The sequence below is a fragment of the Protobothrops mucrosquamatus genome, unplaced genomic scaffold (assembly GCF_001527695.2).
Source record: "Protobothrops mucrosquamatus isolate PMUCROS unplaced genomic scaffold, P.Mucros_1.0 scaffold851, whole genome shotgun sequence".
Taxonomy (NCBI): Eukaryota; Metazoa; Chordata; class Lepidosauria; order Squamata; family Viperidae; genus Protobothrops; species Protobothrops mucrosquamatus.
In genome coordinates, this window is record NW_015387106.1 from 596,876 (window position 1) to 620,032 (window position 23,157).

At 42.6% G+C, this 23,157-nt stretch overlaps 1 protein-coding gene across 1 annotated transcript in view; it reads left to right on the forward strand.

The window, feature by feature from the left end:
* COL16A1 (collagen type XVI alpha 1 chain) overlaps positions 1–23,157 on the forward strand; it is a 203,642-nt gene that overhangs the window by 20,749 nt on the left and 159,736 nt on the right. The window contains exons 2-4 of the mRNA XM_029284696.1: positions 1,866–1,940; positions 4,644–4,718; positions 7,079–7,196. Coding sequence (XP_029140529.1) covers positions 1,866–1,940; positions 4,644–4,718; positions 7,079–7,196 — 268 coding nt within the window. The remainder of the gene's footprint in view (positions 1–1,865; positions 1,941–4,643; positions 4,719–7,078; positions 7,197–23,157) is intronic.

Below are 23,157 nucleotides of genomic sequence, written 5' to 3' on the forward strand. Positions count from 1 at the left end.
CTAAGTCGCAACTGTGCAAGACCTCTTACGCCATTCTGACCTAACCCCTGTCTAGTTGAAGGACAGTGATCAGGTGCCGAAGCAATTGATCCAGAGACAATGAACTATTTACTGAATAATGAGATTTTAAGTTTTATTACTAGCTCAAGCAAACAGATTTAAAAACATAGGATAAAAAGAGTTGATGATACTGAAATATATTATAAGCTGTCAGGAACTCCTTCATAACAACAGCAGAGATGTCCCAGGAATGGCCAATTTCCACAGTAACCAGCACTAGGGTCTGTGGAGAAGCTCCCCACAAACAACAATTACCACAACATTTTTATCAAAAGCTGGTACTTCATGGTCCTGCTATGGTGAGGAGACTGCAAGGCTGGAATGGGAATCAAAAGACTGAGACTTTCACAACGGGAAAAGCTTTGAAGCTACATGGAGATTCCCCCCCCAGCTTAAGGACCATGGAGATTAACAACTGAGGCAAAAATGCTGTAAAATCAGTCACGACTTACTTAACAAGCTCATCGTGCCAATTGTGGTCACAAGCTGAGGACTACCTGCAGGACAAAATTGTCTTGCCTCTTACAATCATTGCAAAGTTTTGGGTGAAAGTTGTCCATCCTTTATGAACCTCATAAGCATATTCACAAAGGAGATAAATGAGTGTTGTCTCGTTTGGAAACTGGTGAGGGACCAACCTAGATTTTAGCAAATTTGCCCCTCTAAAGAACCACTGCAGAGGTGTGTTTCTGCCAAATAAAAAAACCCTCCATTCTGTATTTTTGTTCTTTGCCATTTACAGCATTTCAATACTTTGATAAAATCTTGAGTCTGGAATAACTTGCCACAAAATGCAGAGACAAATAACCGGAGAGTCAGAACTTTGAAAGGGTAGCAGAAATTGCTGGAAAAAAAGGGCTGATGTACCGTTGTATTCGTCTTATAGCCATTATGGTAGTTCTTATATTTATTCCTCCAGACACAGATGAAAAATAGGGATTTCAACCCAGGATGATGATGATGATGTTCTGGTTGTTAATTATATGTGTTTTAGCTGATCAACTGAAAGCACATAGGCTCTCTCCACTACCCAAGTGACACATTCAAACATTTGTGTTCACTCAGCAGGGTAAAACCACAGTTAATGTGAGCAAGCTAATTGATTCTGTCTCCTTTGAAAGAAACTTTTCTACTGAGATGCTATTCCCCATTCCACAGGCTCCACACATCCTAATTCTTGCATGTGAAAGAACCAGCGAGTTGGGTCAAATTAATCTACAACTACATAATTCTCTGGGTGTCACTATCTCATGAGAGAGAAGGAGACAGAGAGAGGGAGAGGGAGAGAGAGACACACAGAGAGAGACTCCAACAGCAAACAAATATCTGTCCAGAGATGAGTCATTTTTCTATTTTAGAACAGCTATCTTATTATTTATTTCTATCATTTCCAAAACAAAATTCTGAGAATGGTCCTGGTGAGGCAGGTCTGGCCTCTGAGTCGGAGTTAACCTCTCTGCCAGGAAAAAAATCCAAAAGTTGCTTGTGCAACGTCCCTCAAGTTGTGTAGCTAAGTCCAGTCTTCATTCCTTACTGAATAGGAACTTATTGTGTCTCTTTGTACAGCTGAAACCAAGATGTATGATGATACCTGGGGGTTTAATCATCCAATCATAGAATCGTAGGCCTGGAAGGGACTGTGGAGGTCTTCTAGTCCAACTCCCTTGCCCAAGGCAGGAGTCCTTATACCTCCTGAACAAGCGGTTGTCTAGTCTATTTTTGAAAACCTTCAGCAATGGAGCCCTCACAATTCCAGGAGGCAAAGTTCCATTGAGTAATCGTTCTTATTCATCGTTCTCTTACAGGGGAGAAGTGTCCGCTACTGGAGAAAGAAGGTCTCCGGCTGGACCAGAGCAGCAATGAATTCGTAAATATAACTGGTAAGTGGGAAGCCCATGTTCTCCTCCTTCTCTTTCCTCCAGATTGGTGGGATTGAGCCCCACCCATTGAGGTCCAGCTAATGTGCAGCCCTCTTGCGCTGAAATCTACTCCCAACTTTACCAAGCATCCAAATGGTGGTTTTTTGGCATTGTCCACCCCAGATGCAGATGGGGTAGGGTGGGTTGTGGCAGCTGTAGAGTCACTGGCCAGACTGGAGGCTAAGGCATATAAGGAACGGTTGCTGGAATTGGGTATGTCTAGTTTAATGAAGAGAAGGATAGCAGTGTTCCAATATCTCAGGGGCTGCCACAAAGAAGAGGGAGTCAAGCTATTCTCCAAAGCGCCTGAAGGCAGGACAAGAAGCAACGGATGGAAACTAACCAAAGAGAGAAGCAACCTAGAACTAAGGAGAAACTTTCTGATGGTTAGAACAATTAACCAGTGGAACAACCTGCCTCCAGAAGCGGTGAATGCTCCAACACTGGAAGTCTTTAAGAAGAGACTGGACAGCCATTTGTCCGAAATGATATAGGGTTTCCTGCCTGAGCAGGGGGTTGGACTGGATGACCTCCAAGATCCCTTCCAACTTTTTTATTATTATTATTATTATTATTATTATTATTATTATTATTATTATTATTATTATTATTATTATTATTATTATTATTATTATTATTATTATTATTATTATATCAACCAAAGCCTGCCTACAACCTGAGTTAAAGTTGTTAAGGTTGAGAAATGCTGCCTTAACATAACACCCCATATGGAGATGTTGCTATAGAAAACATCCCTGTNCTAAGTCGCAACTGTGCAAGACCTCTTACGCCATTCTGACCTAACCCCTGTCTAGTTGAAGGACAGTGATCAGGTGCCGAAGCAATTGATCCAGAGACAATGAACTATTTACTGAATAATGAGATTTTAAGTTTTATTACTAGCTCAAGCAAACAGATTTAAAAACATAGGATAAAAAGAGTTGATGATACTGAAATATCTTATAAGCTGTCAGGAACTCCTTCATAACAACAGCAGAGATGTCCCAGGAATGGCCAATTTCCACAGTAACCAGCACTAGGGTCTGTGGAGAAGCTCCCCACAAACAACAATTACCACAACATTTTTATCAAAAGCTGGTACTTCATGGTCCTGCTATGGTGAGGAGACTGCAAGGCTGGAATGGGAATCAAAAGACTGAGACTTTCACAACGGGAAAAGCTTTAAAGCTACATGGAGATTCCCCCCCAGCTTAAGGACCATGGAGATTAACAACTGAGGCAAAAATGCTGTAAAATCAGTCACGACTTACTTAACAAGCTCATCGTGCCAATTGTGGTCACAAGCTGAGGACTACCTGCAGGACAAAATTGTCTTGCCTCTTACAATCATTGCAAAGTTTTGGGTGAAAGTTGTCCATCCTTTATGAACCTCATAAGCATATTCACAAAGGAGATAAATGAGTGTTGTCTCGTTTGGAAACTGGTGAGGGACCAACCTAGATTTTAGCAAATTTGCCCCTCTAAAGAACCACTGCAGAGGTGTGTTTCTGCCAAATAAAAAAACCCTCCATTCTGTATTTTTGTTCTTTGCCATTTGCAGCATTTCAATACTTTGATAAAATCTTGAGTCTGGAATAACTTGCCACAAAATGCAGAGACAAATAACCGGAGAGTCAGAACTTTGAAAGGGTAGCAGAAATTGCTGGAAAAAAAAGGGCTGATGTACCGTTGTATTCGTCTTATAGCCATTATGGTAGTTCTTATATTTATTCCTCCAGACACAGATGAAAAATAGGGATTTCAACCCAGGATGATGATGATGATGTTCTGGTTGTTAATTATATGTGTTTTAGCTGATCAACTGAAAGCACATAGGCTCTCTCCACTACCCAAGTGACACATTCAAACATTTGTGTTCACTCAGCAGGGTAAAACCACAGTTAATGTGAGCAAGCTAATTGATTCTGTCTCCTTTGAAAGAAACTTTTCTACTGAGATGTTATTCCCCATTCCACAGGCTCCACACATCCTAATTCTTGCATGTGAAAGAACCAGCAAGTTGGGTCAAATTAATCTACAACCACATAATTCTCTGGGTGTCACTATCTCATGAGAGAGAAGGAGAGGGAGAGAGAGACACACACAGAGAGACTCCAATAGCAAACAAATATCTGTCCAGAGATGAGTCATTTTTCTATTTTAGAACAGCTATCTTATTATTTATTTCTATCATTTCCAAAACAAAATTCTGAGAATGGTCCTGGCGAGGCAGGTCTGGCCTCTGAGTCGGAGTTAACCTCTCTGCCAGGAAAAAAATCCAAAAGTTGCTTGTGCAACGTCCCTCAAGTTGTGTAGCTAATTCCAGTCTTCATTCCTTACTGAATAGGAACTTATTGTGTCTCTTTGTACAGCTGAAACCAAGATGTATGATGATACCTGGGGGTTTAATTCACATGTTAATGAATGTCCGTGCTCCATGGTGATAGTTAGAACATCTCTTATCATCCAATCATAGAATCGTAGGCCTGGAAGGGACCGTGGAGGTCTTCTAGTCCAACTCCCTTGCCCAAGGCAGGAGTCCTTATACCTTCTGAACAAGCGGTTGTCTAGTCTATTTTTGAAAACCTTCAGCAATGGAGCCCTCACAATTCCAGGAGGCAAAGTTCCATTGAGTAATCGTTCTTATTCATCGTTCTCTTACAGGGGAGAAGTGTCCGCTACTGGAGAAAGAAGGTCTCCGGCTGGACCAGAGCAGCAATGAATTCGTAAATATAACTGGTAAGTGGGAAGCCCATGTTCTCCTCCTTCTCTTTCCTCCAGATTGGTGGGATTGAGCCCCACCCATTGAGGTCCAGCTGGGTGCAGCCCTCTTGCGCTGAAATCTACTCCCAACTTTACCAAGCATCCAAATGGTGGTTTTTTGGCATTGTCCACCCCAGATGCAGATGGGGTAGGGTGGGTTGTGGCAGCTGTAGAGTCACTGGCCAGACTGGAGGCTAAGGCATATAAGGAACGGTTGCTGGAATTGGGTATGTCTAGTTTAACGAAGAGAAGGACAAGGGGGGACATGATAGCAGTGTTCCAATATCTCAGGGGCTGCCCCCCAAAAGAGGCAGTCAAGCTATTCTCCAAGGTGCCTGAAGGCAGGACAAGAAGCAACGGATGGAAACTAACCAAAGAGAGAAGCAACCTAGAACTAAGGAGAAACTTCCTGACGGTTAGAACAATTAACCAGTGGAACAACCTGCCTCCAGAAGCGGTGAATGCTCCAACACTGGAAGTCTTTAAGAAGAGACTGGACAGCCATTTGTCCGAAATGGTATAGGGTTTCCTGCCTGAGCAGGGGGTTGGACTGGATGACCTCCAAGATCCCTTCCAACTTTTTATTATTATTATTATTATTATTATTATTATTATTATTATTATTATTATTATTATTATTATTATTATTATTATTATTATTATTATTATTATTATTATTATTATTATTATTATTATTATTATATCAACCAAAGCCTGCCTACAACCTGAGTTAAAGTTGTTAAGGTTGAGAAATGCTGACTTAACATAACACCCCATATGGAGATGTTGCTATAGAAAACATCCCTGTGTCTATCAGGGATGTTTTCTATAGCAACATCTCCATATGGGGTGTTATGTTAAGGCAGCATTTCTCAACCTTAACAACTTTAACTCGGGTGAACTTCAACACCCAGAATTCCCCAGCTCTTGAAGAGATGTAGAATTCATCTTCCAAAATTCTCCAGCCAGCAGAGGCTGAGCTGAGGTCTAACTATTTTAAAGTTGGCTGGGAAATTCTGGGAGTTGAAGCCCGCCTGTGTGAAAGTTACTAAGGTTGAGAAACACTGCCTCAATGTAACACCCTTTATGGAGATGTTGCTGCAAAAGGCATCCCTGCTGGACACAGGGGCACATTAGCAAGCCCAAAGGTAGTGCCACAGAAGTTATGGGCAAGTTTGTTTTCAGGCAGAGTCTCTTTGCCTCTGTTGCTAAGGTTAAAAAACACTCTTTTAAGGGATGCTCGTGATATGGTCCAGAAGATACTCCCAGCATCCTTTGCAATGGCACAGACAAAAGAGATGATGTGCTGAAATGGGGACAATGATTGAACATTTTGGGTTTATTCCCCAAAGTTTTTTTTCTGAAATGAGATCAGGCAGAATTTTTTTAATGTACCAAAGGACGGAGCTAAATACCTTCCAGCCCTGCTATAACGATATTATACACCTGTGTCTTTACAATACCCAATTCTTTTTATCCAGTCCTTGTGCCCTTGCCTAGAAGGGGATTTATGTCTTAGGATCCCTATCCTGGGTACCATTGATGGGAAGATGTAACCGTATCCCCTTTTCAGAAGCATTCATTCAGATGTTTGGACACTGAAGGAGAGACAGCTGATTATGGACTCCTTTCTATCGTTCCCTGAGGACTGAGCTAATCTCATCACATATTATTTGGACAGCTTCCAACAGGCAATTGTACACTTCCTATGGGATGATCAGTACTGTAAAATGTCCTGAAAAGTCACCAAACATTGTGTAATAGCAGCAATTGCTCGATGAGATGGATCAAAATGTAATTTAAGTTTTGGTCATGAATGGGGGTGTGTATGTGTGCCCGTGAGATGCTTTATATTTTAACGGTGACTTTGGGACTATGACCATAAACAGACACTTAAACGATGGGTGGAAATGGACTCGGAAGCTTCAACATTTTGAAGTCCTTATTTTCCTGAAGGAAAAAGGCTACACCTTTTCTTAGTTTATACCAATTAAAGGAGTAGCCAATCTCAATAAGGACTAGAGATGCACCACGCTAAAAGATGGACTTCCAGGCATTCTGTCTCAAATATATATATATATTTACCTATCAAAGACGCACGTAGATCCTTTCTAATGCCCCACAGCTTTTTATTCCCCTAAAGCGATGAGTCTTTATTATTCTGCACTGTGAATAAGGAAGATAGTATGAACCAATACAGAAAGTTCAAAAGACAGATGGTGAAATCAGACTTCCCAACCTGGTGTCCCCCCCCTCCCATCCCCCCAAGATGCATTGCATTACAGCACCCCAAATTCCCAATAGATTCTCAGTTTACCTTCTTCTCTCTTTTCCAGGATTTAATCTAATCAAAAGGTTTGGTCTTCTGAAGACCTCGTCGGTTAAGAAAATACGCAATCCCAAAGGTCCGATGATCCTCCGATTAGGCAACACTTCCCTGGTTCATCCGACGAAGTGAGTGTTCTCTTGCCTCCAAAAGCTTCTGCATAGCCGTTTCTTGTGGATAACGTGTTTTCTGTGTAAATTAAGGCCATGCATCAATTTGAGTTCTAATTTTTTGTCCCAACTGTGCGCTGGAGGAATTTGTTTTGAGGCGATAAATAATATAGCTGTAAAAACCTATCTTCTGAGCCAGCAATTGAGAAACTGACCAGATCTTTGCTGGTATAGAAGCCTTCTTTCTCCCCATTTATCAGTGGGGAGGTGAAGGTCTACAACAGGGGTAGTCAACTTTGGCTCTTTTATGACTCGTGGACTTCAATTCCCAGAATTCCTGAGCCAGCTTAGCTGGCTCAGGAATTCTAGGAGTTGAAGTCCACGAGTCATAAAAGAGCCAAGGTTGACTACCCCTGGTCTACAAGGAAGGTGGGCAAAAGCAGCCTTTGCCAACTATGATGCCCAGGTTCTTCAGACATGATTGTTAAGACAGATATAGGTAATCCTCGGCTTACAACCATTCATTTAGCGAGCATTCCTAATTCTATTGATTATAATTATTCATTATGTTATTAATAGGCTTTGTTTTTCTTCTGTTGAGTATTTTTTAACTTGACTTTCATATGTTTGGGATATATGCTACTTAAAGTCATTCACAATTAGACTATTGGGCTTAGAAGACTAGTAAAATAGCAATAAATGACAGAATAAAAGAATTGGAAGGGACTTTGAAGGTCTTCTAGCCCAACCTCCTACTCAAGCAGGATACCTTATATAATTTCATTCGAGTGGCTGTCCAATTGCTTTTAAAAACCTCCGGTGAAGGAGCATCCACAACTTCTGGAGGCAAATCTTTCCATTGATATATTGTTCTAAAAAGTTCTCCTTAGTTCTAGGTTGCTTCTCTCTTTGATTACTTTCCATCCATTGTTTCTTGTCCTTCCTTCAGGTGCTTTGGAGACTAGCTTGACTCCTTCTTCTTTGTGGCAGTCCCTTAATAAATAATATGCTCATATGCAGTTCTGTCTCCCATGTGAGCAGTGGTTGGCAGCCATAATGCACCATTCTTATCAGCTTGTGGACTGTGGTGATGAGGAGTAAAAAATGCACTATGTATTGTGTGACTCTAGCAATTGTGGTTGGCTTCAAATGATAAAGTTGGGTAGAATTTGTTAGTTCTTAAGTGGATGACCAACACAAATCCCAGGGAAGTTGAAAAATTTCATAGGAGGTATAGTATTTATGTATTGTTGCCTGGAAAACAGTATGGGTGTATCTATTGGTCACTCGTTGGTGTTGAACCAAGCTAGGAGTCATGACTTTCTTTTATATTAATCACCCACACCAAGCTGCCGCTCCCAAATAATTTATATTCTAAACCAGTCATCACCAACTTGAGGTCTTCCAACTGAGTTGGGTCTCAAATCAATGTATGTTGCCAAGGAAGGCTATGTAAACCTATCCAATTCATCAGAAGTCAAACTCAGCTCATAAGAAATTTTACCTTTATCTTGTCAATTCATGGTTTCTGGCTTAGAGTATTCAGTTTATCCAGCCAATTGTGGTTCATTCAATAAGCCATAGTTAAAGAATGGTTTTGTACACTATAAAATTATGCCAATCATTGAGTCCAAGCAGAGTTTGGAAAGCAATATTTGGAATTAGGTCTCAATGTCATCCCTGATTGATAGTTGTGTAGTTTGACCCATCATTTTAACTTTAAAATAAGTCATGCTAAGACTCCATGCAATGGGCAGGTTCACACAGCATGGTGGACCACAATCTACCCAACCCCACTTTAACCTTGATCAGCATATTGTATATATACAAGCTGATAGCTCAGAGGAGAACAGGATTTCCACATGAGCCTCTGGAAAATCATGGTGGGGAGGAGAGATAGCCATCCTCAATCAATTAACCCTTTGATCCCTGATATCCCAATACAGAAGAGTCTCTACAAAGAGTACCCAAAACTGAGCAAACCAGCCAAGGAACTCCTCCATAACTGCAATCAAATAATACAACTGTGCTGTCTGCTTGTCTGAGTTATTTTCTGAGCTCATGAAATATATTGTAGCCCTAAAGTAATGAAATAGTTTGAAGGCACACAATGTGTTAAGCCAGAAAAAAATACCCAAGTTAAAATTAATTATCTTTAACCTATTTGAGTGCAATGGTTTGTAATTGGTCTGGTTTGTTTTGCTGTGTGTGTCCCCCAGCAAAGAGTGCTCGGGCTCTCCAAACGAGGGGCCTTGTGGGTGATTTAGCTTCAGCTGAATGGCTGAAAGGATCTCTCAATCCTGGAAAGTCAATCACTGCCCAAAAGCAACAGAGGCTTTGAGCTTTTTCCAGGCCCTTCGGCAATTCCTTCTGCTTGGCGGGCGTTTTTCTTACTCCAGCAAAACTTGGCATCCAGTCAGACAGGACTAGACTAATGGGCTGAAAATGCTGAAGCTGTTTACTAGCTGGATTGGGCTGCCCTTTCCTGGGGGCTTGGACAAGGCAGAAAAGCCAGACTCAAGGGGTGGGGGTGGGGAGGAATTCAGATGTCCCCTCTTCTCCTGCTTATGTACAGAAGGCAGCCTAGTTTCAAGCACAGCAGCCAAAATCTCACAAGGTTACCCAATCTTGCGAGCCTTTGTTTCAGGTCTCTTATGAACTTGCTTGGGAGTTTAAGCGAGAATTGTAAACGCTCCAGAGGCTTCCATAAGTTTCTCATGCTTACATCTCCCAAAGGCGCTTTTCCAAAAGGCAACTGGATTTTCTTTGCTTTTTTCCTTAAAAAAATGTTTCACTTCTCATCCAAGAAGCTTCTTCAGCTCACGAAGATGCTTACGTCTCCTTTTGTTCATATTGTTCAAATGATTTAAATTGGGGGTGTATATGGATGCTACCTAGTGATGTTGGGGAGACTGTTTTGGAGGAGGAGGCATCTCAGAGGGTATAAGCAGGGATGGGAGATCTGCGACCCTCCAGACAGTAATAGAGGACATCTTCCTTCCATTAACCATGCTTGTTCGGATCACTGGGATACAGAATCCAGCAATGCAGCATCTGGAGGGTCCCAGGATCCCCATTACTGTAACCTCTCTCTCCAGCCCCCTTCAGGACATTCCTGCTTTGTCCCCCATCATTACACCCAAGGACTGTTTCCCTCTCAGTTCAGAACTCATGCAAGACAGAAATGAAACTGCTTGCAATGAGATGCTGGCGGTGACACCGGCATCCAAGACAACTATTTTGAGATCTTGAATCAATGTTTGCTTGGTGCTCAGCTGCAGACTGGGGACTCTCTGATCAGGGCAAGAATCCAGGATAAAACATCCCAGACAGAGAACTGTCCAGCCTTTGTTTAAATAAGTCCATGGAGATTTGCTTATTGTCTCCCTTGGCAACAGGGTTAACTGCTCCACCATTCCTACTATTAGGAAGTTTTTTCCTAATATTCAATAGGAAGTGACCATCCTGTAATTTAGAATTATAGAATCATAAGACTGGAAGAGACTTTGGAAGTATTCTAGTCCACCCTCCAGCCCAAGGCAGGAGTCCTTATACCATCCTGGACAAATGGATGTCCAATCTTTTCTTGAACACCATGAGGGATGGAGCACCCACAATTCTAGGAGGCAAGCTGTTCCATTGCTTAATTGTTCTCACTGTCAGGAAATTCCTCATTTCCAGGTTGGATCTCCCTCTGATGAGCTTCCACCCATTGCTTCTTGTCCTGCCCTCAGGTGCTTTAGAGAATAGCTTGACTCAATCTTCCCTGTGACAGTATTGGAAGAATAGCTCCATTATTCTCCATGTCTGCTGTTTGGGATAACAGAACTTGACCTTGATCAAGCCAAAAACTTGACTTTATTCTGAGTGAGCCCCTTTCCCCATGAGTTGTTTGAAATATGCCCCCTATCATTTTTTTTTCATTGCTAAATATACACTTTTCCCTCAAGCTCTTCTCACAAGACTTTACTTCTCAGTCTTTTAATCACTTCATTGACTTTTGCTGTATCTCTTCCAGCTTTGATGAATCTTTCTTCAAATGTGTCCAGAACTGGACACAGTACTTGAGGTGGAATTTGACCAACACAAAATAAAATGGAATTATTACTTCCCCAAACTTGAAACTGAACTTCTGTTGATGTAGCCTGAAGCTGATTGGCCCCATCAAGCTGCTAGTTCATATTCAGTTTATAATCATTAATACATTTCCAAAAATATTACTACTGAGCCAGATATTCCATTACTGTGCTTTTTTTCCCCTCTCCTGTGTGAAAGAACATTTGTCTTGGACAAATTCTATTACATTAAGCCTATTTCTCTAACTTCTCAAGATCATCTTGAATTTCATCTGACTACTGCTCTACTCAATTTTTGGTCATTGAGGGTTGAATAAGCATTCCCTTCATCTCTTAAAAGTTGAAGTGCATGAAATTCAGGGCTGAACTTTCTGGCACTTTAATCCATGCTTCATTTCAATTTGATGAGGAAGCATTAATGAGGGACCATTTTGAACATAGTCTTTAAGTTGCCCATGTATCCACTGTCAAGCCATCCAGCCCATGCTTAACAAGCTTGCTAATCAGAATTTCACAGAGAACAATGTCAAATGCTTTGCTGAAATAAAGACATATTATTTCACAATGTGCTATGGGAATTATCTATTTCAAAAGAGGGAGAAGGTTAGTCTGGTGAGGCTTGTTCTGGAGACAGCTATGCTGACTGCTAATCATGGAGGCATTACTTAGACGTGAGCATTGCCAACAAAAGTGCGTATAGTCAAGGCCATGGTTTTTCCAGTTGCAATGTATGGATGTGACAGTTGGACCGTAAAAAAGGCTGAGCGACAAAGAATTGAGGCCTTTGAACTATGGTGCTGGAGAAGACTCCTGCGAGTCCCTTGGACTGCAAGGCGATCAAACTGGTCAGTCCTAGAAGAGATCAACCCCGACTGCTCTTTAGAAGGCCAGATCCTGAAGTTGAAACTCAAGTCCTTTGGCCACCTAAGGAGAAGGAAGGACTCACTGGAGAAGAGCCTGATGCTAGGAAAGATTGAGGGCAAGAGAAGAAGGGGACGACAGAGAAGGAGGTGGCTGGATGGAGTCACTGAAGCAGTAGGTGTGAGCTTAAATGGACTCCAGAAGATGGTAGAGGACAGGAAAGCCTGGAGGAACATTGTCCATGGGGTCGGACACGACTTTGCAATTAACAACAACTTTCTCTAGAAATTTCACAAGTATTGAAGTCAGCTTGGCTGGTCTGTGGTCTTCCACTTTTTCACACGTTCATCTCCGCTCATCTGACATCTGCTCTCCAGGACCTCTCAAACATAGTATCTAGAGCAGTGTTTTTCAATCTTGGCACTTTAAGAGGCCTAGACTTCAACTCCCAAAATTTCCCAGCCAGCCTTGCTGCCAACTCTGATTGCAGCTGTTGTGCTCTCAGTACCTTTTGAAAAAGAATTTCCATCCATCAGAATTTTCCTTTTTCATCAGCTTCTCTTACAATGGAATTCTCCTTATCACTGTGCTGAACTGCTTAAAATCTGCCTTTTTGGACTGCAGGATTCTGCTACTATCAATCAAAGTACTGGAAACGGCACAACCGTCATTGCAGTTTGACTTTTAATTTATTCCGCGGCTATCTGCAAAAGCTGTGTATTCCTCAGCTTGGTGAAGCTGCAGTTAATCCTTGGACCTTGGCATCTTTGCAAGACTGATTGCTTAGGATTGCAGTACATCATGTTTTGCATCCATCACCACCACCACCATCCCCGATCCCATCCTAGGGTATCTCAGGATAAAACTGGAGACGTCTGAAGTGGATGAACCAGTGGCAATATCACGACTTCTAATATTTGGGGTTATCTCAAGGTAGTGCCAATAGAGACCTCACTCAGCTACTGCAGAGCTCTGTGCCTCACCATATTAAAAAAAAAAATGGGTTGGAATGTCTTCTCCTGCAAAGCATCAGCCTGTACTCTTATATCTCTGTTCAAGAATGCCAAAGAGCTCCACGTAAGCATTTTTAGAACGTGTAAAAGTCAGGTGGCTTTATTTGGAAAAGGTTTGGGCAATCACCTGAGCTTGGCTTCAGGACTTGACAGAATGCTAGGTCAAGCAATGGCATGTGAAGTGTTAATACCGCTCTACAAGGCCTTGGTAAGGCCACACTTGGAATACGGCATCCAGTTTTGGTCACCACGATGTAAAAAAGATGCTGAGACTCTAGAAAGAGTGCAGAGAAGAGCAACAAAGATGATTAGGGGACTGGAGGCTAAAGCATATAAGGAACGGTTGCTGGAATTGGGGATGTCTAGTCTAACGAAGAGAAGGACGAGGGGGGACATGATAGCAGCCTTCCAGTATCTCAGGGGCTGCCATAAAGAAGAGGGAGTCAAGCTATTCTCCAAAGCGCCTGAAGGCAGGACAAGAAGCAACGGATGGAAACTCATCAAGGAGAGAAGCAACCTGGAACTATCCTCTTTGAAGGACTGTCAATCTTGTTAATTGGTCACCTTGTTGGACGGAGGTCTTCGCCACTTACGAGGTTGTGACCTCCAAAAATTCTTCTCTGACCTGTCGGTAAACAGACTTTACCACATCCCAAAGGACGGACTCGTCCCCCAACCTGAGCTACTGGAGGTTCCAGGGAAGGTTGAAATAATAATAATAATAAATTATTATTATTATTATTATTATTATTATTATTATTATTATTATTATTGTTGTTGTTGTTGTTGTTGTTGTTGTTGTTGTTGTCCAGAGTTGCAGGAGGAAGGGGCTCTTTTCTAGAGGACACAATAGAGCAAGAAGAGAGCAAGTCTGGATACCCTTAGCAATTCACAGAGTGCATCTATAGTTACTGTATGGCAGATTAATTACTTCAGTCTGGCAAGATTCTGTTTGTAGGCACACAACAACAAAGGTACTCCTCAGAAGTAACTCTAGGTGTTGTTCTTGGTTCTTTGGCCTTAACAAGTCAATCCTACTATTTATCTGGCTGCTTTTGGCTGCTTTGATGGGCAGTGGCTCACTTCGTTTCAGTTGAAACAGGCCCTTCTGCTTTTTTTATTATTATTCTTATTGCATTTCCAAGCAATAAAACGTAGGATTTTCTTTCTTGCAAACTCATGCCCTCTATCATGGAGTAAGACACTATCTGCATCTACCATATATCACCATTCAAAGTACATTTCCAATGAAGTTGTGGACACTATCATTGTAGCCTCAATATATCTCTCGTGCCTTAGGGACAGATGTTGTGCTAGGGGTTCTGCTAGTTGCTGACCTGTAATTAAAAGGGATTATTGGATGTCTGGAACAATAGCTTGGAAAGTTCAGGTGCTTTTCTTGTTTTAGAAATGAAAAGCTGGCTCAAAAACCTTTGATTGCATGGGGGGGAAGGGTTATATCCCGACTTAAGGTGTACTTTAATAGGATCAGAATTATAAATATTGGTTTTGGACAGAAAAAGAGGAAATTGTAATCCTTGTTGCCATCTTGATTCTAAGACATTCAGAAACAGAGCAAAGAGGCCTTCCATTTACTTTATAAGTGGATCCTTGCCTGCTTAAAAAACATCACATTTTCTTTTTAAAAAGCTTGGATCCCACTGCAAATTAACACCATCTTCTTAGAAGCTTTGTATAAAATCGGTCTAGGTTTGTAAGAATGAACAGCATTTTGCACATGTCCAATGGTACGTCACTTTTTTATTATTCTACTACTTATTCCACCTGGAGAATAGCCAATATTGAACTTCCACATATTTGAAGCCTTCAGAATATACTACACAGGTTAGCTTTGTAAATCTTAACTTTCTGTTGGTTGAGCAAATAGAATTGTTAGCGTGAGAAAATAGGGATTTGCTTAATGCAGTGTTTCTTTTAAAATGTGCGGAGCTCAACTCCCAGAATTCCCCAGCCAACTTTAAGATGTATGGATTTTAACTCCCGAAATTCCCAGTCAGTTTTAAAATACGGAGACTTCAACTCCCAGAATTCCCCAGCCACATGCTGAGCTGAAATCCACACATTTCAAAGTTGGCTGGGGAATTCTGGGAGTTGAAATCCATACATTTTAAAGTTGGCCTAGGAATTCTGGGAGTTGAAGTTATCTTAAAGTTACCAAGGTTGAGAAACACTGTGATCAGGGATGCTCATGATATGGCCTAAAAGATACTCCAAGCATCTTTTTCAATGGCACAGACAAAAGGGCCAAGAGATGATGTATTAAAATGGGAACGATGATGGAGCATTTAGGACTTATCCCCCAATGTCTTTTCTCTGTGGGACCTGGAAAGAGATCAGGCAGAACATTTGAGATTTTAATGTACCACAGAATCAAACTAAACATCTCCTACCTCTGCTTTAATGAGAACATGCACCTGAGTTTTTACTATAGACATACTGGCTAGGAAATTCTAGGCGTCAAATTCTACACATCTTCCAACTGCCAAGTTGCATGTAGGCTTCTTCAGCTCCATCCTTTCCCTTCCAGTTCCTAGTGGGGGCCTGAAGGATGAGATGGGGGAAAAGATTGGGGCAGAATCCTTGCTCAAATTAAGCTATGGCGGTGGTGGCGAACCTATGGCACGGGTGCCAGAGGCGGCACTCAGATCCCTCTCTGTGGGCACGCGTACCGTCACCCCAGTCCTAGGCCTTCAGCTGGGTTTTATAAAACCTTTTCGCTTTAGGCCTCCACCGCCGTGTGCAAAAAGAAAAAAAAAGGTTCAATCAGTCAATTTCAACTTCTCACGGGGAAAAAAAAAGATCTTGCAAAGTTGGAGTCGATTGATTGAACTTTTTAGTCCCACCCAGTCTGCCGTTACCACCACAGCCATGCCCACCCAATGGGCCACGCCCAGCCAATTGGCCACACCCACCCAGCACTCGACGATGCATAAGTGGGTTTTGTGTTGCAGTTTTGGCACTCGGTCTCTAAAAGGTTCGCCATCACTGAATTATGGGGCAATAGGAGGAGATCTGAAGTATGAACACGAAGGACCCTATTTTTGTTTCCACTTTGTGTTCCCCAAAATCTAAACATCCCTATCAAGTCCCTCAGAGTTTCCCTGCCTTTCCTCTGATTTCCTGGCCATTCTAAAATTGCTTATTTAATCGAAGCCAGTGGTCCTTGGGAATAGGTATATGCACTTTCAGGCTTGATTAATTCAGAGAATGCTTTTGGTCTGGCTGGAGAATGCTTTTGCTCTGGGGTGATTGGGGTGATTCATGAGCCCAGGAAACCGAAACAGGCCCAAGTGGAAGGCAGGCGGATGAGCCAGAGCAGATCTCTGAAAAGATAGCAATGAGATCAGTTTGCATCCAGTTCCACAACGGTGCCCTAGATGGAAGGGCCAAGAACTCTTCGTTCAGGTCTCCTTCATTAACTGGCTAAGAAGTGGGTAGGTGGACAAGAGAAAAATATCCACCCACATACAGAGAGTAGCTGATGTAGAAACCATTTGAGCCCAGATACCTTTTGCAAAGATTTATTGTTGTGGCTGTAGTCTGGGAAACACTTCTCCAGAGTTATTGCTGCAATCCAGCTGCAGAAAGAATCCTGTGTGTCCTCTCCCGTGGTGTGGGGAAACACACGTGGGTGGCAAACGCACAACTGGCCAAGCAAAATGTGAGTCTGGCTCCAGCCAGTTCCAAAGAAGGGACTCATTCTTGCGAGCAAGACCTGCAAAGCAGAATCCAGGTGGAAAGGCCAATCAGATATTTGGTGACTCTCTGCTAAACTTTTAGCTGCATCAGCTAGCCTGGGTCCTTCAACACCCCTTCTTAACTAGACAGTAAACTAACAATTAACAATAATCTAATCAAGGATCCACCAAGAACACTCCCATTAACACTGACAGGGAAGCCACCAGTATAAAAATAGAGCAAACCTCACTTCCTACTAGCACTGATGATGTTACCTAGTTGGGTAATGAAACTTCTGCAAGAAAACAATCAAGCTCAGAAAGCACCCAGGACCCAACCCTTCTTAACTTTGATGCATTACAACTCCCATCATTCTCAGCCAGCCCAGCCAGAGGCTTGCTGACTAGGGGTGTGAGGAATTTGACTACAAACACACATCAAGGACACCAAGAGGGAATGCCTGAGACTTGCCTGTGTGACTCCTACGTACAGATAGTCTTTGACTTACAACCATTCATAGTCACAACAGCACTAAAATAGTGATTTTTTTTTTACAACCAGCCATCACCCTGCCAACAAAAGTGCATATAGTCAAGGCCATGGTTTTCCCAGTTGCAATGTACGGTTGTGAAAGTTGGACTATAAGAAAGGCTGAGTGCCAAAGAATTGAGGCCTTTGAACTCTGGTGCTGGAGAAGACTCCTGCGAGTCCCCTGGACTGCAAGGCGATCAAACCGGTCAGTCCTAGAAGAGATCAACCCTGACTGCTCTTTAGAAGGCCAGATCCTGAAGTTGAAACTCAAGTACTTTGGCCACCTCATGAGAAGGAAGGACTCACTGGAGAAGAGCCTGATGCTGGGAAAGATGGAGGGCAAGAGAAGAAGGGGACGACAGAGAAAGGTGGCTGGATGGAGTCACTGAAGCAGGAGGCATGAACTTAAATGGAATCCAGAAGATGGTAGAGGACAGGAAGGCCTGGAGGAACGTTGTCCATGGGGTTGCGATGGGTCGGACATGACTTCGCAACTAACAACAACTTCACACTTATGACCACTGCGGCATCCCCAGAGTCACATGATCAAATTTGGGCAACCATCATCTATTTACTAGGGATTGCCTTTTGCCACCTTCCCAGCTGACTTTGACAAGCAAAGTCAATGGGCAAAGCTGCATTTACTTAATGAGCACGTCGTCCACTTAACAACTTGTGATTCGCTTAACTGTAGCAAAAAAAGGTCATAAAACCAGGCACAGCTCATTCAACAACCACCTTGCTTAGCAAGGGAATTCCTGGTTCCAATTGTGGTCGTAAGCTGAGGACTACCCCTACCCTCTGGTTTTTTTGCTCTCTCCTCCTCCTCCTCCTCCTCCTCCATAGCCATTTATATTCACAAGGTCTCTCCAAGCGCACAGGGTTTATAAGTGCATCTTTCCCTCACAGGCAGAACTTCTGCAGGCTTTTTAAATGCAAATTCCCCCAGCAGCTGCTCTCTTTCTCATCGTGACCACTCGTGCTGGCTGCGTATAATTTTTACGTTCTGCACCTTTCTTCCCCAGATGGGGAGGGTTTTTTTCCCATATGGATATTTGATAGGAGAAAGAAGGCTTTAGCGCTGCTGCTCATCTATTTGCGAAGCCCACGGAGAGTTGAAGAGGCAAGCTCCCATCCAGTGGAATTTGCGGTATAATTCTTGCATGTGGCATCCTCTGCCATTCCAGTGTGGCCACAACTGGATGGTTTTTGGTCTGGCAAGTACCTGCTCTACTCCCCCACCATATTTTTTTTTTTCACCCTCTTAGGCTGAAAGCAAAACAACTCTTTGGCGACCGGTTCAAATTCTCCATTCTTTTATTATCCCTCTGATTCACTGGACCTTGTTTTTCATCCCTGCGTTCCAATTTCGCCAGGAGAACTTCTAAAATTAATTCCAGAAACTGGAGCATGTGCCATCTGACCTGGATTGCCACTGCTTCAGTTCATCACTGCCCTTTCTCCCTCCGCCACCCCTCTTTTGCTCCTCTCTGTCCCGCTGGTCCTTGGAGGAAGATGGATCGTGGAGAAAAAACGGCAAGCAGTTTTGTGATGGCTTTACCTTGGCTTTTTGTAGCCCTGTTGTTCTTTGCAATCTGTATTGCCTGAACGTCACGTAAAAAGACTTTGACAGAACAGATACAATGAACTGCTTATTTGAAAGTGAGTTTTTCCAGCTTTCTCATCCCCTGAAGTGGCTTCTAGGGCAGCTTGCGAAGATCAATCATGAAGCCATTTGTGCACTCGCAATCTGAAGCAGTAGGTGTGAACGGAGAGGGCTTTGGAAGGATTGGGTGGGTGGAAAAAAAAAGCAGGTTCAGGGCTAAATGCGTACCTGTGAGAGGGTTTTGTCTGCAGCTCTTTCTTGGCTTAAGTTGGGTAAGCTACCCAGGTGCCTACTAAAACCTTCTGGAAGAGCAGATCAAAATGGGCCCAGCAAATCTTGTCCTTCAGCTTTGCAATCTTGGACTGGCATTTTATCAAGAAATAAAGAAAAGGGAAAAAGAAATGCAGCCCTGTTTTGGGTGGGATGTAGTCTGGATTCCCAGCAACGAGGGGCTACATTCCAGACGGCAAGGAGGCCATAAAGCTTAGACCAGGGGTAGGCAACCCTGGCTCTTTTATGACTCGTGGACTTCAACTCCCAGAATTCCTGAGCCAGCCATGCTGAGGGGAAAAAAGGGAGAGTTTCAAAGCTGAGCCATGCTGGCTCAGGAATTCTGGGAGTTGAAGTCCACGAGTCATGAAGGGGCCATAGTTGGGGTACGACCGAGTCCTTAAGACCCTCAACTTCAGGTGCTCAGTACTTCCCCGGTATCAAGGGGGTACGACCGAGTCCTTAAGACCCTCAACTTCAGGTGCTCAGTACTTCCCCGGTATCAAGGGGGTACGACCGAGTCCTTAAGACCCTCAACTTCAGGTTGAGTCATGAAAGAGCCAAGGTTGCCTACCCCTGGCTTAGATAGTTTGGCCAGGAAAAAAAGACTTTAAAAGGCTGCTTCCGAGCGATCTCAAGAGTATATCTATAATGATGCAAAACAGTTGCTTCCATTTGGCAAGATTTCTGTCTATATGTGAGGAACAATAAAGGAAATTGTGTTTGTCTTCCTTCTAGGGGCCTGACACTAATTAAAGTTCCCTCAATCATATCAAGATTGATAGCTTGCTGCAGTTTATTATCTGTAGGATTCCGAAGGGCTAACAAATTGCACATACATTGTGCTCATAGAGCATTAAGGGATTAAACATGGAATCCTTGGTGCATGGATTGTCTTTTGGAAGCTACAGGTGTTCTTGAGTTCTCAGCTAACCAATTGACCTATCCATGTAGTTTTCTCAACCACAACATAGAACTGGCTTGCCCCTGTCTTCATCTCGGGAGGATTTTCATTCTAACTTACAGCTCAGATATTTCCTAATTATCTCCCATGTCATTATTAACGTGGCATAACCCCACAACTTTAGGATAAACTATGATTGACTAGGTGCTGCCATCTTCTACAGTTGTAAAAGAGTTGAACCTTGGTCATAGTAGCCAAGGAATTAGCCATTGCCACATATCTGCGTGTTATCTCAGCTTCCCAGTTGAGTATATGGCAGTGTTTCTCAACCTTGGCAGCTTGAAAATGTGCGGACCTCAACTCCCAGAATTACCAGTATCTCATCAACTTGAAGATGTGTGGACTTCAACTCCCAGAATTCCCCAGCCAGTCCTGCTGGCTGGGGAATTCTGGGAGTTGAAGTCCACACATCTTCAAGTTGACAAGATTGAGAAACACTGGTGATATTGGAATTCCATGGTGGCCAAACCCAGATAAGATTGGCCTGATGAGACTGTGTTCTTCCCGTAATTCCCAAGTGCTAAACCTAATCTAGAATTCAAATTCTATTGGAGTTTATATTTTGAGGTTGTTTTTAATCCTGTTTGGATGGTAAGATGAAGAGAGCTGGTCAAGGACCAGAGCAACATATACAACCTAACAAAATATATTTTGGCAACACCTCTCCCATGGAGACCATAATCCATAGCTGTCCCTTTGTGTACTGTTTAGTGGGCGATAAGCTTCATGAGCCACTAGCAGAATTTTATATCTTAAAGAGTTCTGGCTTCTGAGGAGCAGTTTATCTCTGATGTCTTCTGTGTCAAGGTCAGGTGGTGCTTGAGGATGTTTTGGTGTAGAAGCTTGGAATAAATATTGGGTGGTGATCGTGTCCCAGGATGGATCCTCGCTAATCGGTAATGTTGCAAGAGAAGGAAATGTTCCATGGATGAAATTGATCCTTCTTCACTTTGGCTTCCAAATCTTCCAATTCTGTCTGGTTTTCAACGTATTTTGAATGTCTGGAGAAACAAACACAGATGTTACTAGCTGCAGTAGCTGCTGGAGCAAAAAAACAAAACACAATTGGATAGCATTTTAGAGTCTGAGCTGCCATGACCTCATTATAATCGTCTTTCAAAAATATTGTTTTTTAGATGGGAAGCGGGGTGTGGGGGGGGGGAAAGGCTTCTAAATTGTTTTTGGTTACCAACCACAAAAGGGACTTTCATAATATCCTGGCATAACAATGCAGTGATGAGAAGGGAGTCTTATTTCTCATATTCATTTCTGAATGTGTCTCTCTACATATATCACCTTCCAGAGCTAACTCACACGAGGGATGAAAGCAAATGCGAAATGCAGGATTATAATTCAATAGACATCAACATCCCAAACAAAAAAGACAGATCTGAAGAGCAGAAGAAAACAAGGAAATCGGATAGCCTGCCATTGCAGGAGACTGACCTGGGAAATGAGAAGACAACCTCATCATCTTCTCAGATGTTGCTCCAGACCTCCTGTGAACTTGGCTCTGACACCTTTCCAAGCTTAGAGAGAAAGAGAGAAAGGATTTGGTGGGGCAGAATTGTCCACAGGCTGTCGTCAGAAAAGTCAGGGGAGTAGCCAAGATGGAGCAATTAAAGATTCACCACTTTTTATGTGGCTCGGTTGTGTGATGCACATAAAAATATGGGTGGAAGCTTGTTCACACTCTTTCGACCATCATCTTAACTTTACTGACCTCATCCAGTGGTGAAAGTTGTCTCAGGGCAGTTTATTGCACTTCCTTCATCCCTCCCATTTAGAGTGGATTCTTGTATTATCCTGGTAGTTGTTCAATAGAGCCCTACTTTCTTTTCCTGATGTACTTGTTAAATTTTGTTATTGCCTCTCTCAACTTTTCGCCTTTGGCCTTTCTGTTCTGTTGGCTCCCAGAACATATTGATCACGTTCGGTTGCAAAACTAACAGCTGACATTTCTATCGTTGACTCAACTCACTTAGTCTAAACCTTGGGTGATAGGAAGGGCCTTCCCACGTGATTCATACATCACCAAGGCGCCTGAGGGCAGGACAAGAAGCAACGGATGGAAACTAATCAAGGAGAGAAGAAACCTAGAACTAAGGAGAAACTTCCTGACAGTTAGAACAATTAACCAGTGGAACAACCTGCCTCCAGAAGCGGTGAATGCTCCAACACTGGAAGTTTTTAAGAAGAGACTGGACAGCCATTTGTCTGAAATGGTATAGGGTTTCCTGCCAGAGTAGAGGGTTGGACTAGATGACCTCCAAGGTCCCTTCCAACTTTATTATTATTATTATTACTTTTGGTTCTTGCATAATTGTGGGGTTTTCAACACGTGCATGGCCTAGAAAAATAAAAAAATAAAAAGAAGCAGGAATATTCTTCTGGTTCCCCACTCTGGACAATTCCATATCTAGGTGTGAAGATTAGCTGTAGTCCATACCATCTGCTAGTAGGGGTCAAAAGAAGCAAGGTGGCAGATGTGCCTCATAATTCAATCCCTGACCTCTTCACATATGTACACAGGGGGGAGGACTTGCATCATGGCACCACATTTGCCATATTGCTGCTTTTTTTTTTTAAATCTTCTCTGTGGTCAAAAAAGAGTGTTGATAAAGGACCTGAATGAATGAATGAAATATCCCTGGAATTAAAGGCTTGGTTAAGAGGGAAGATGTGATTGGATGGGCAGATCAGAAGTATTATTACAGGCCTATGATGGAATGTAGTCTGGATTCCCATTCCAGGGGAGGAGCCACATTCCAGAGGAGCAAGAAGTTTAGATAGCTTGATTTGACAAAAGAAGGTTAGGACAGCTCCTCCCTAGAAATTTGCAGAGTATATCTTTAGCTAGGCAGGTAGTTGCTTTATGTATTGGCAAGATTTCTGTCTATAGGTGAGGAGCAATAAAAGAGACTGCGTAGAAGAAACTCAGCCTGTTTTTCTTGGGTTT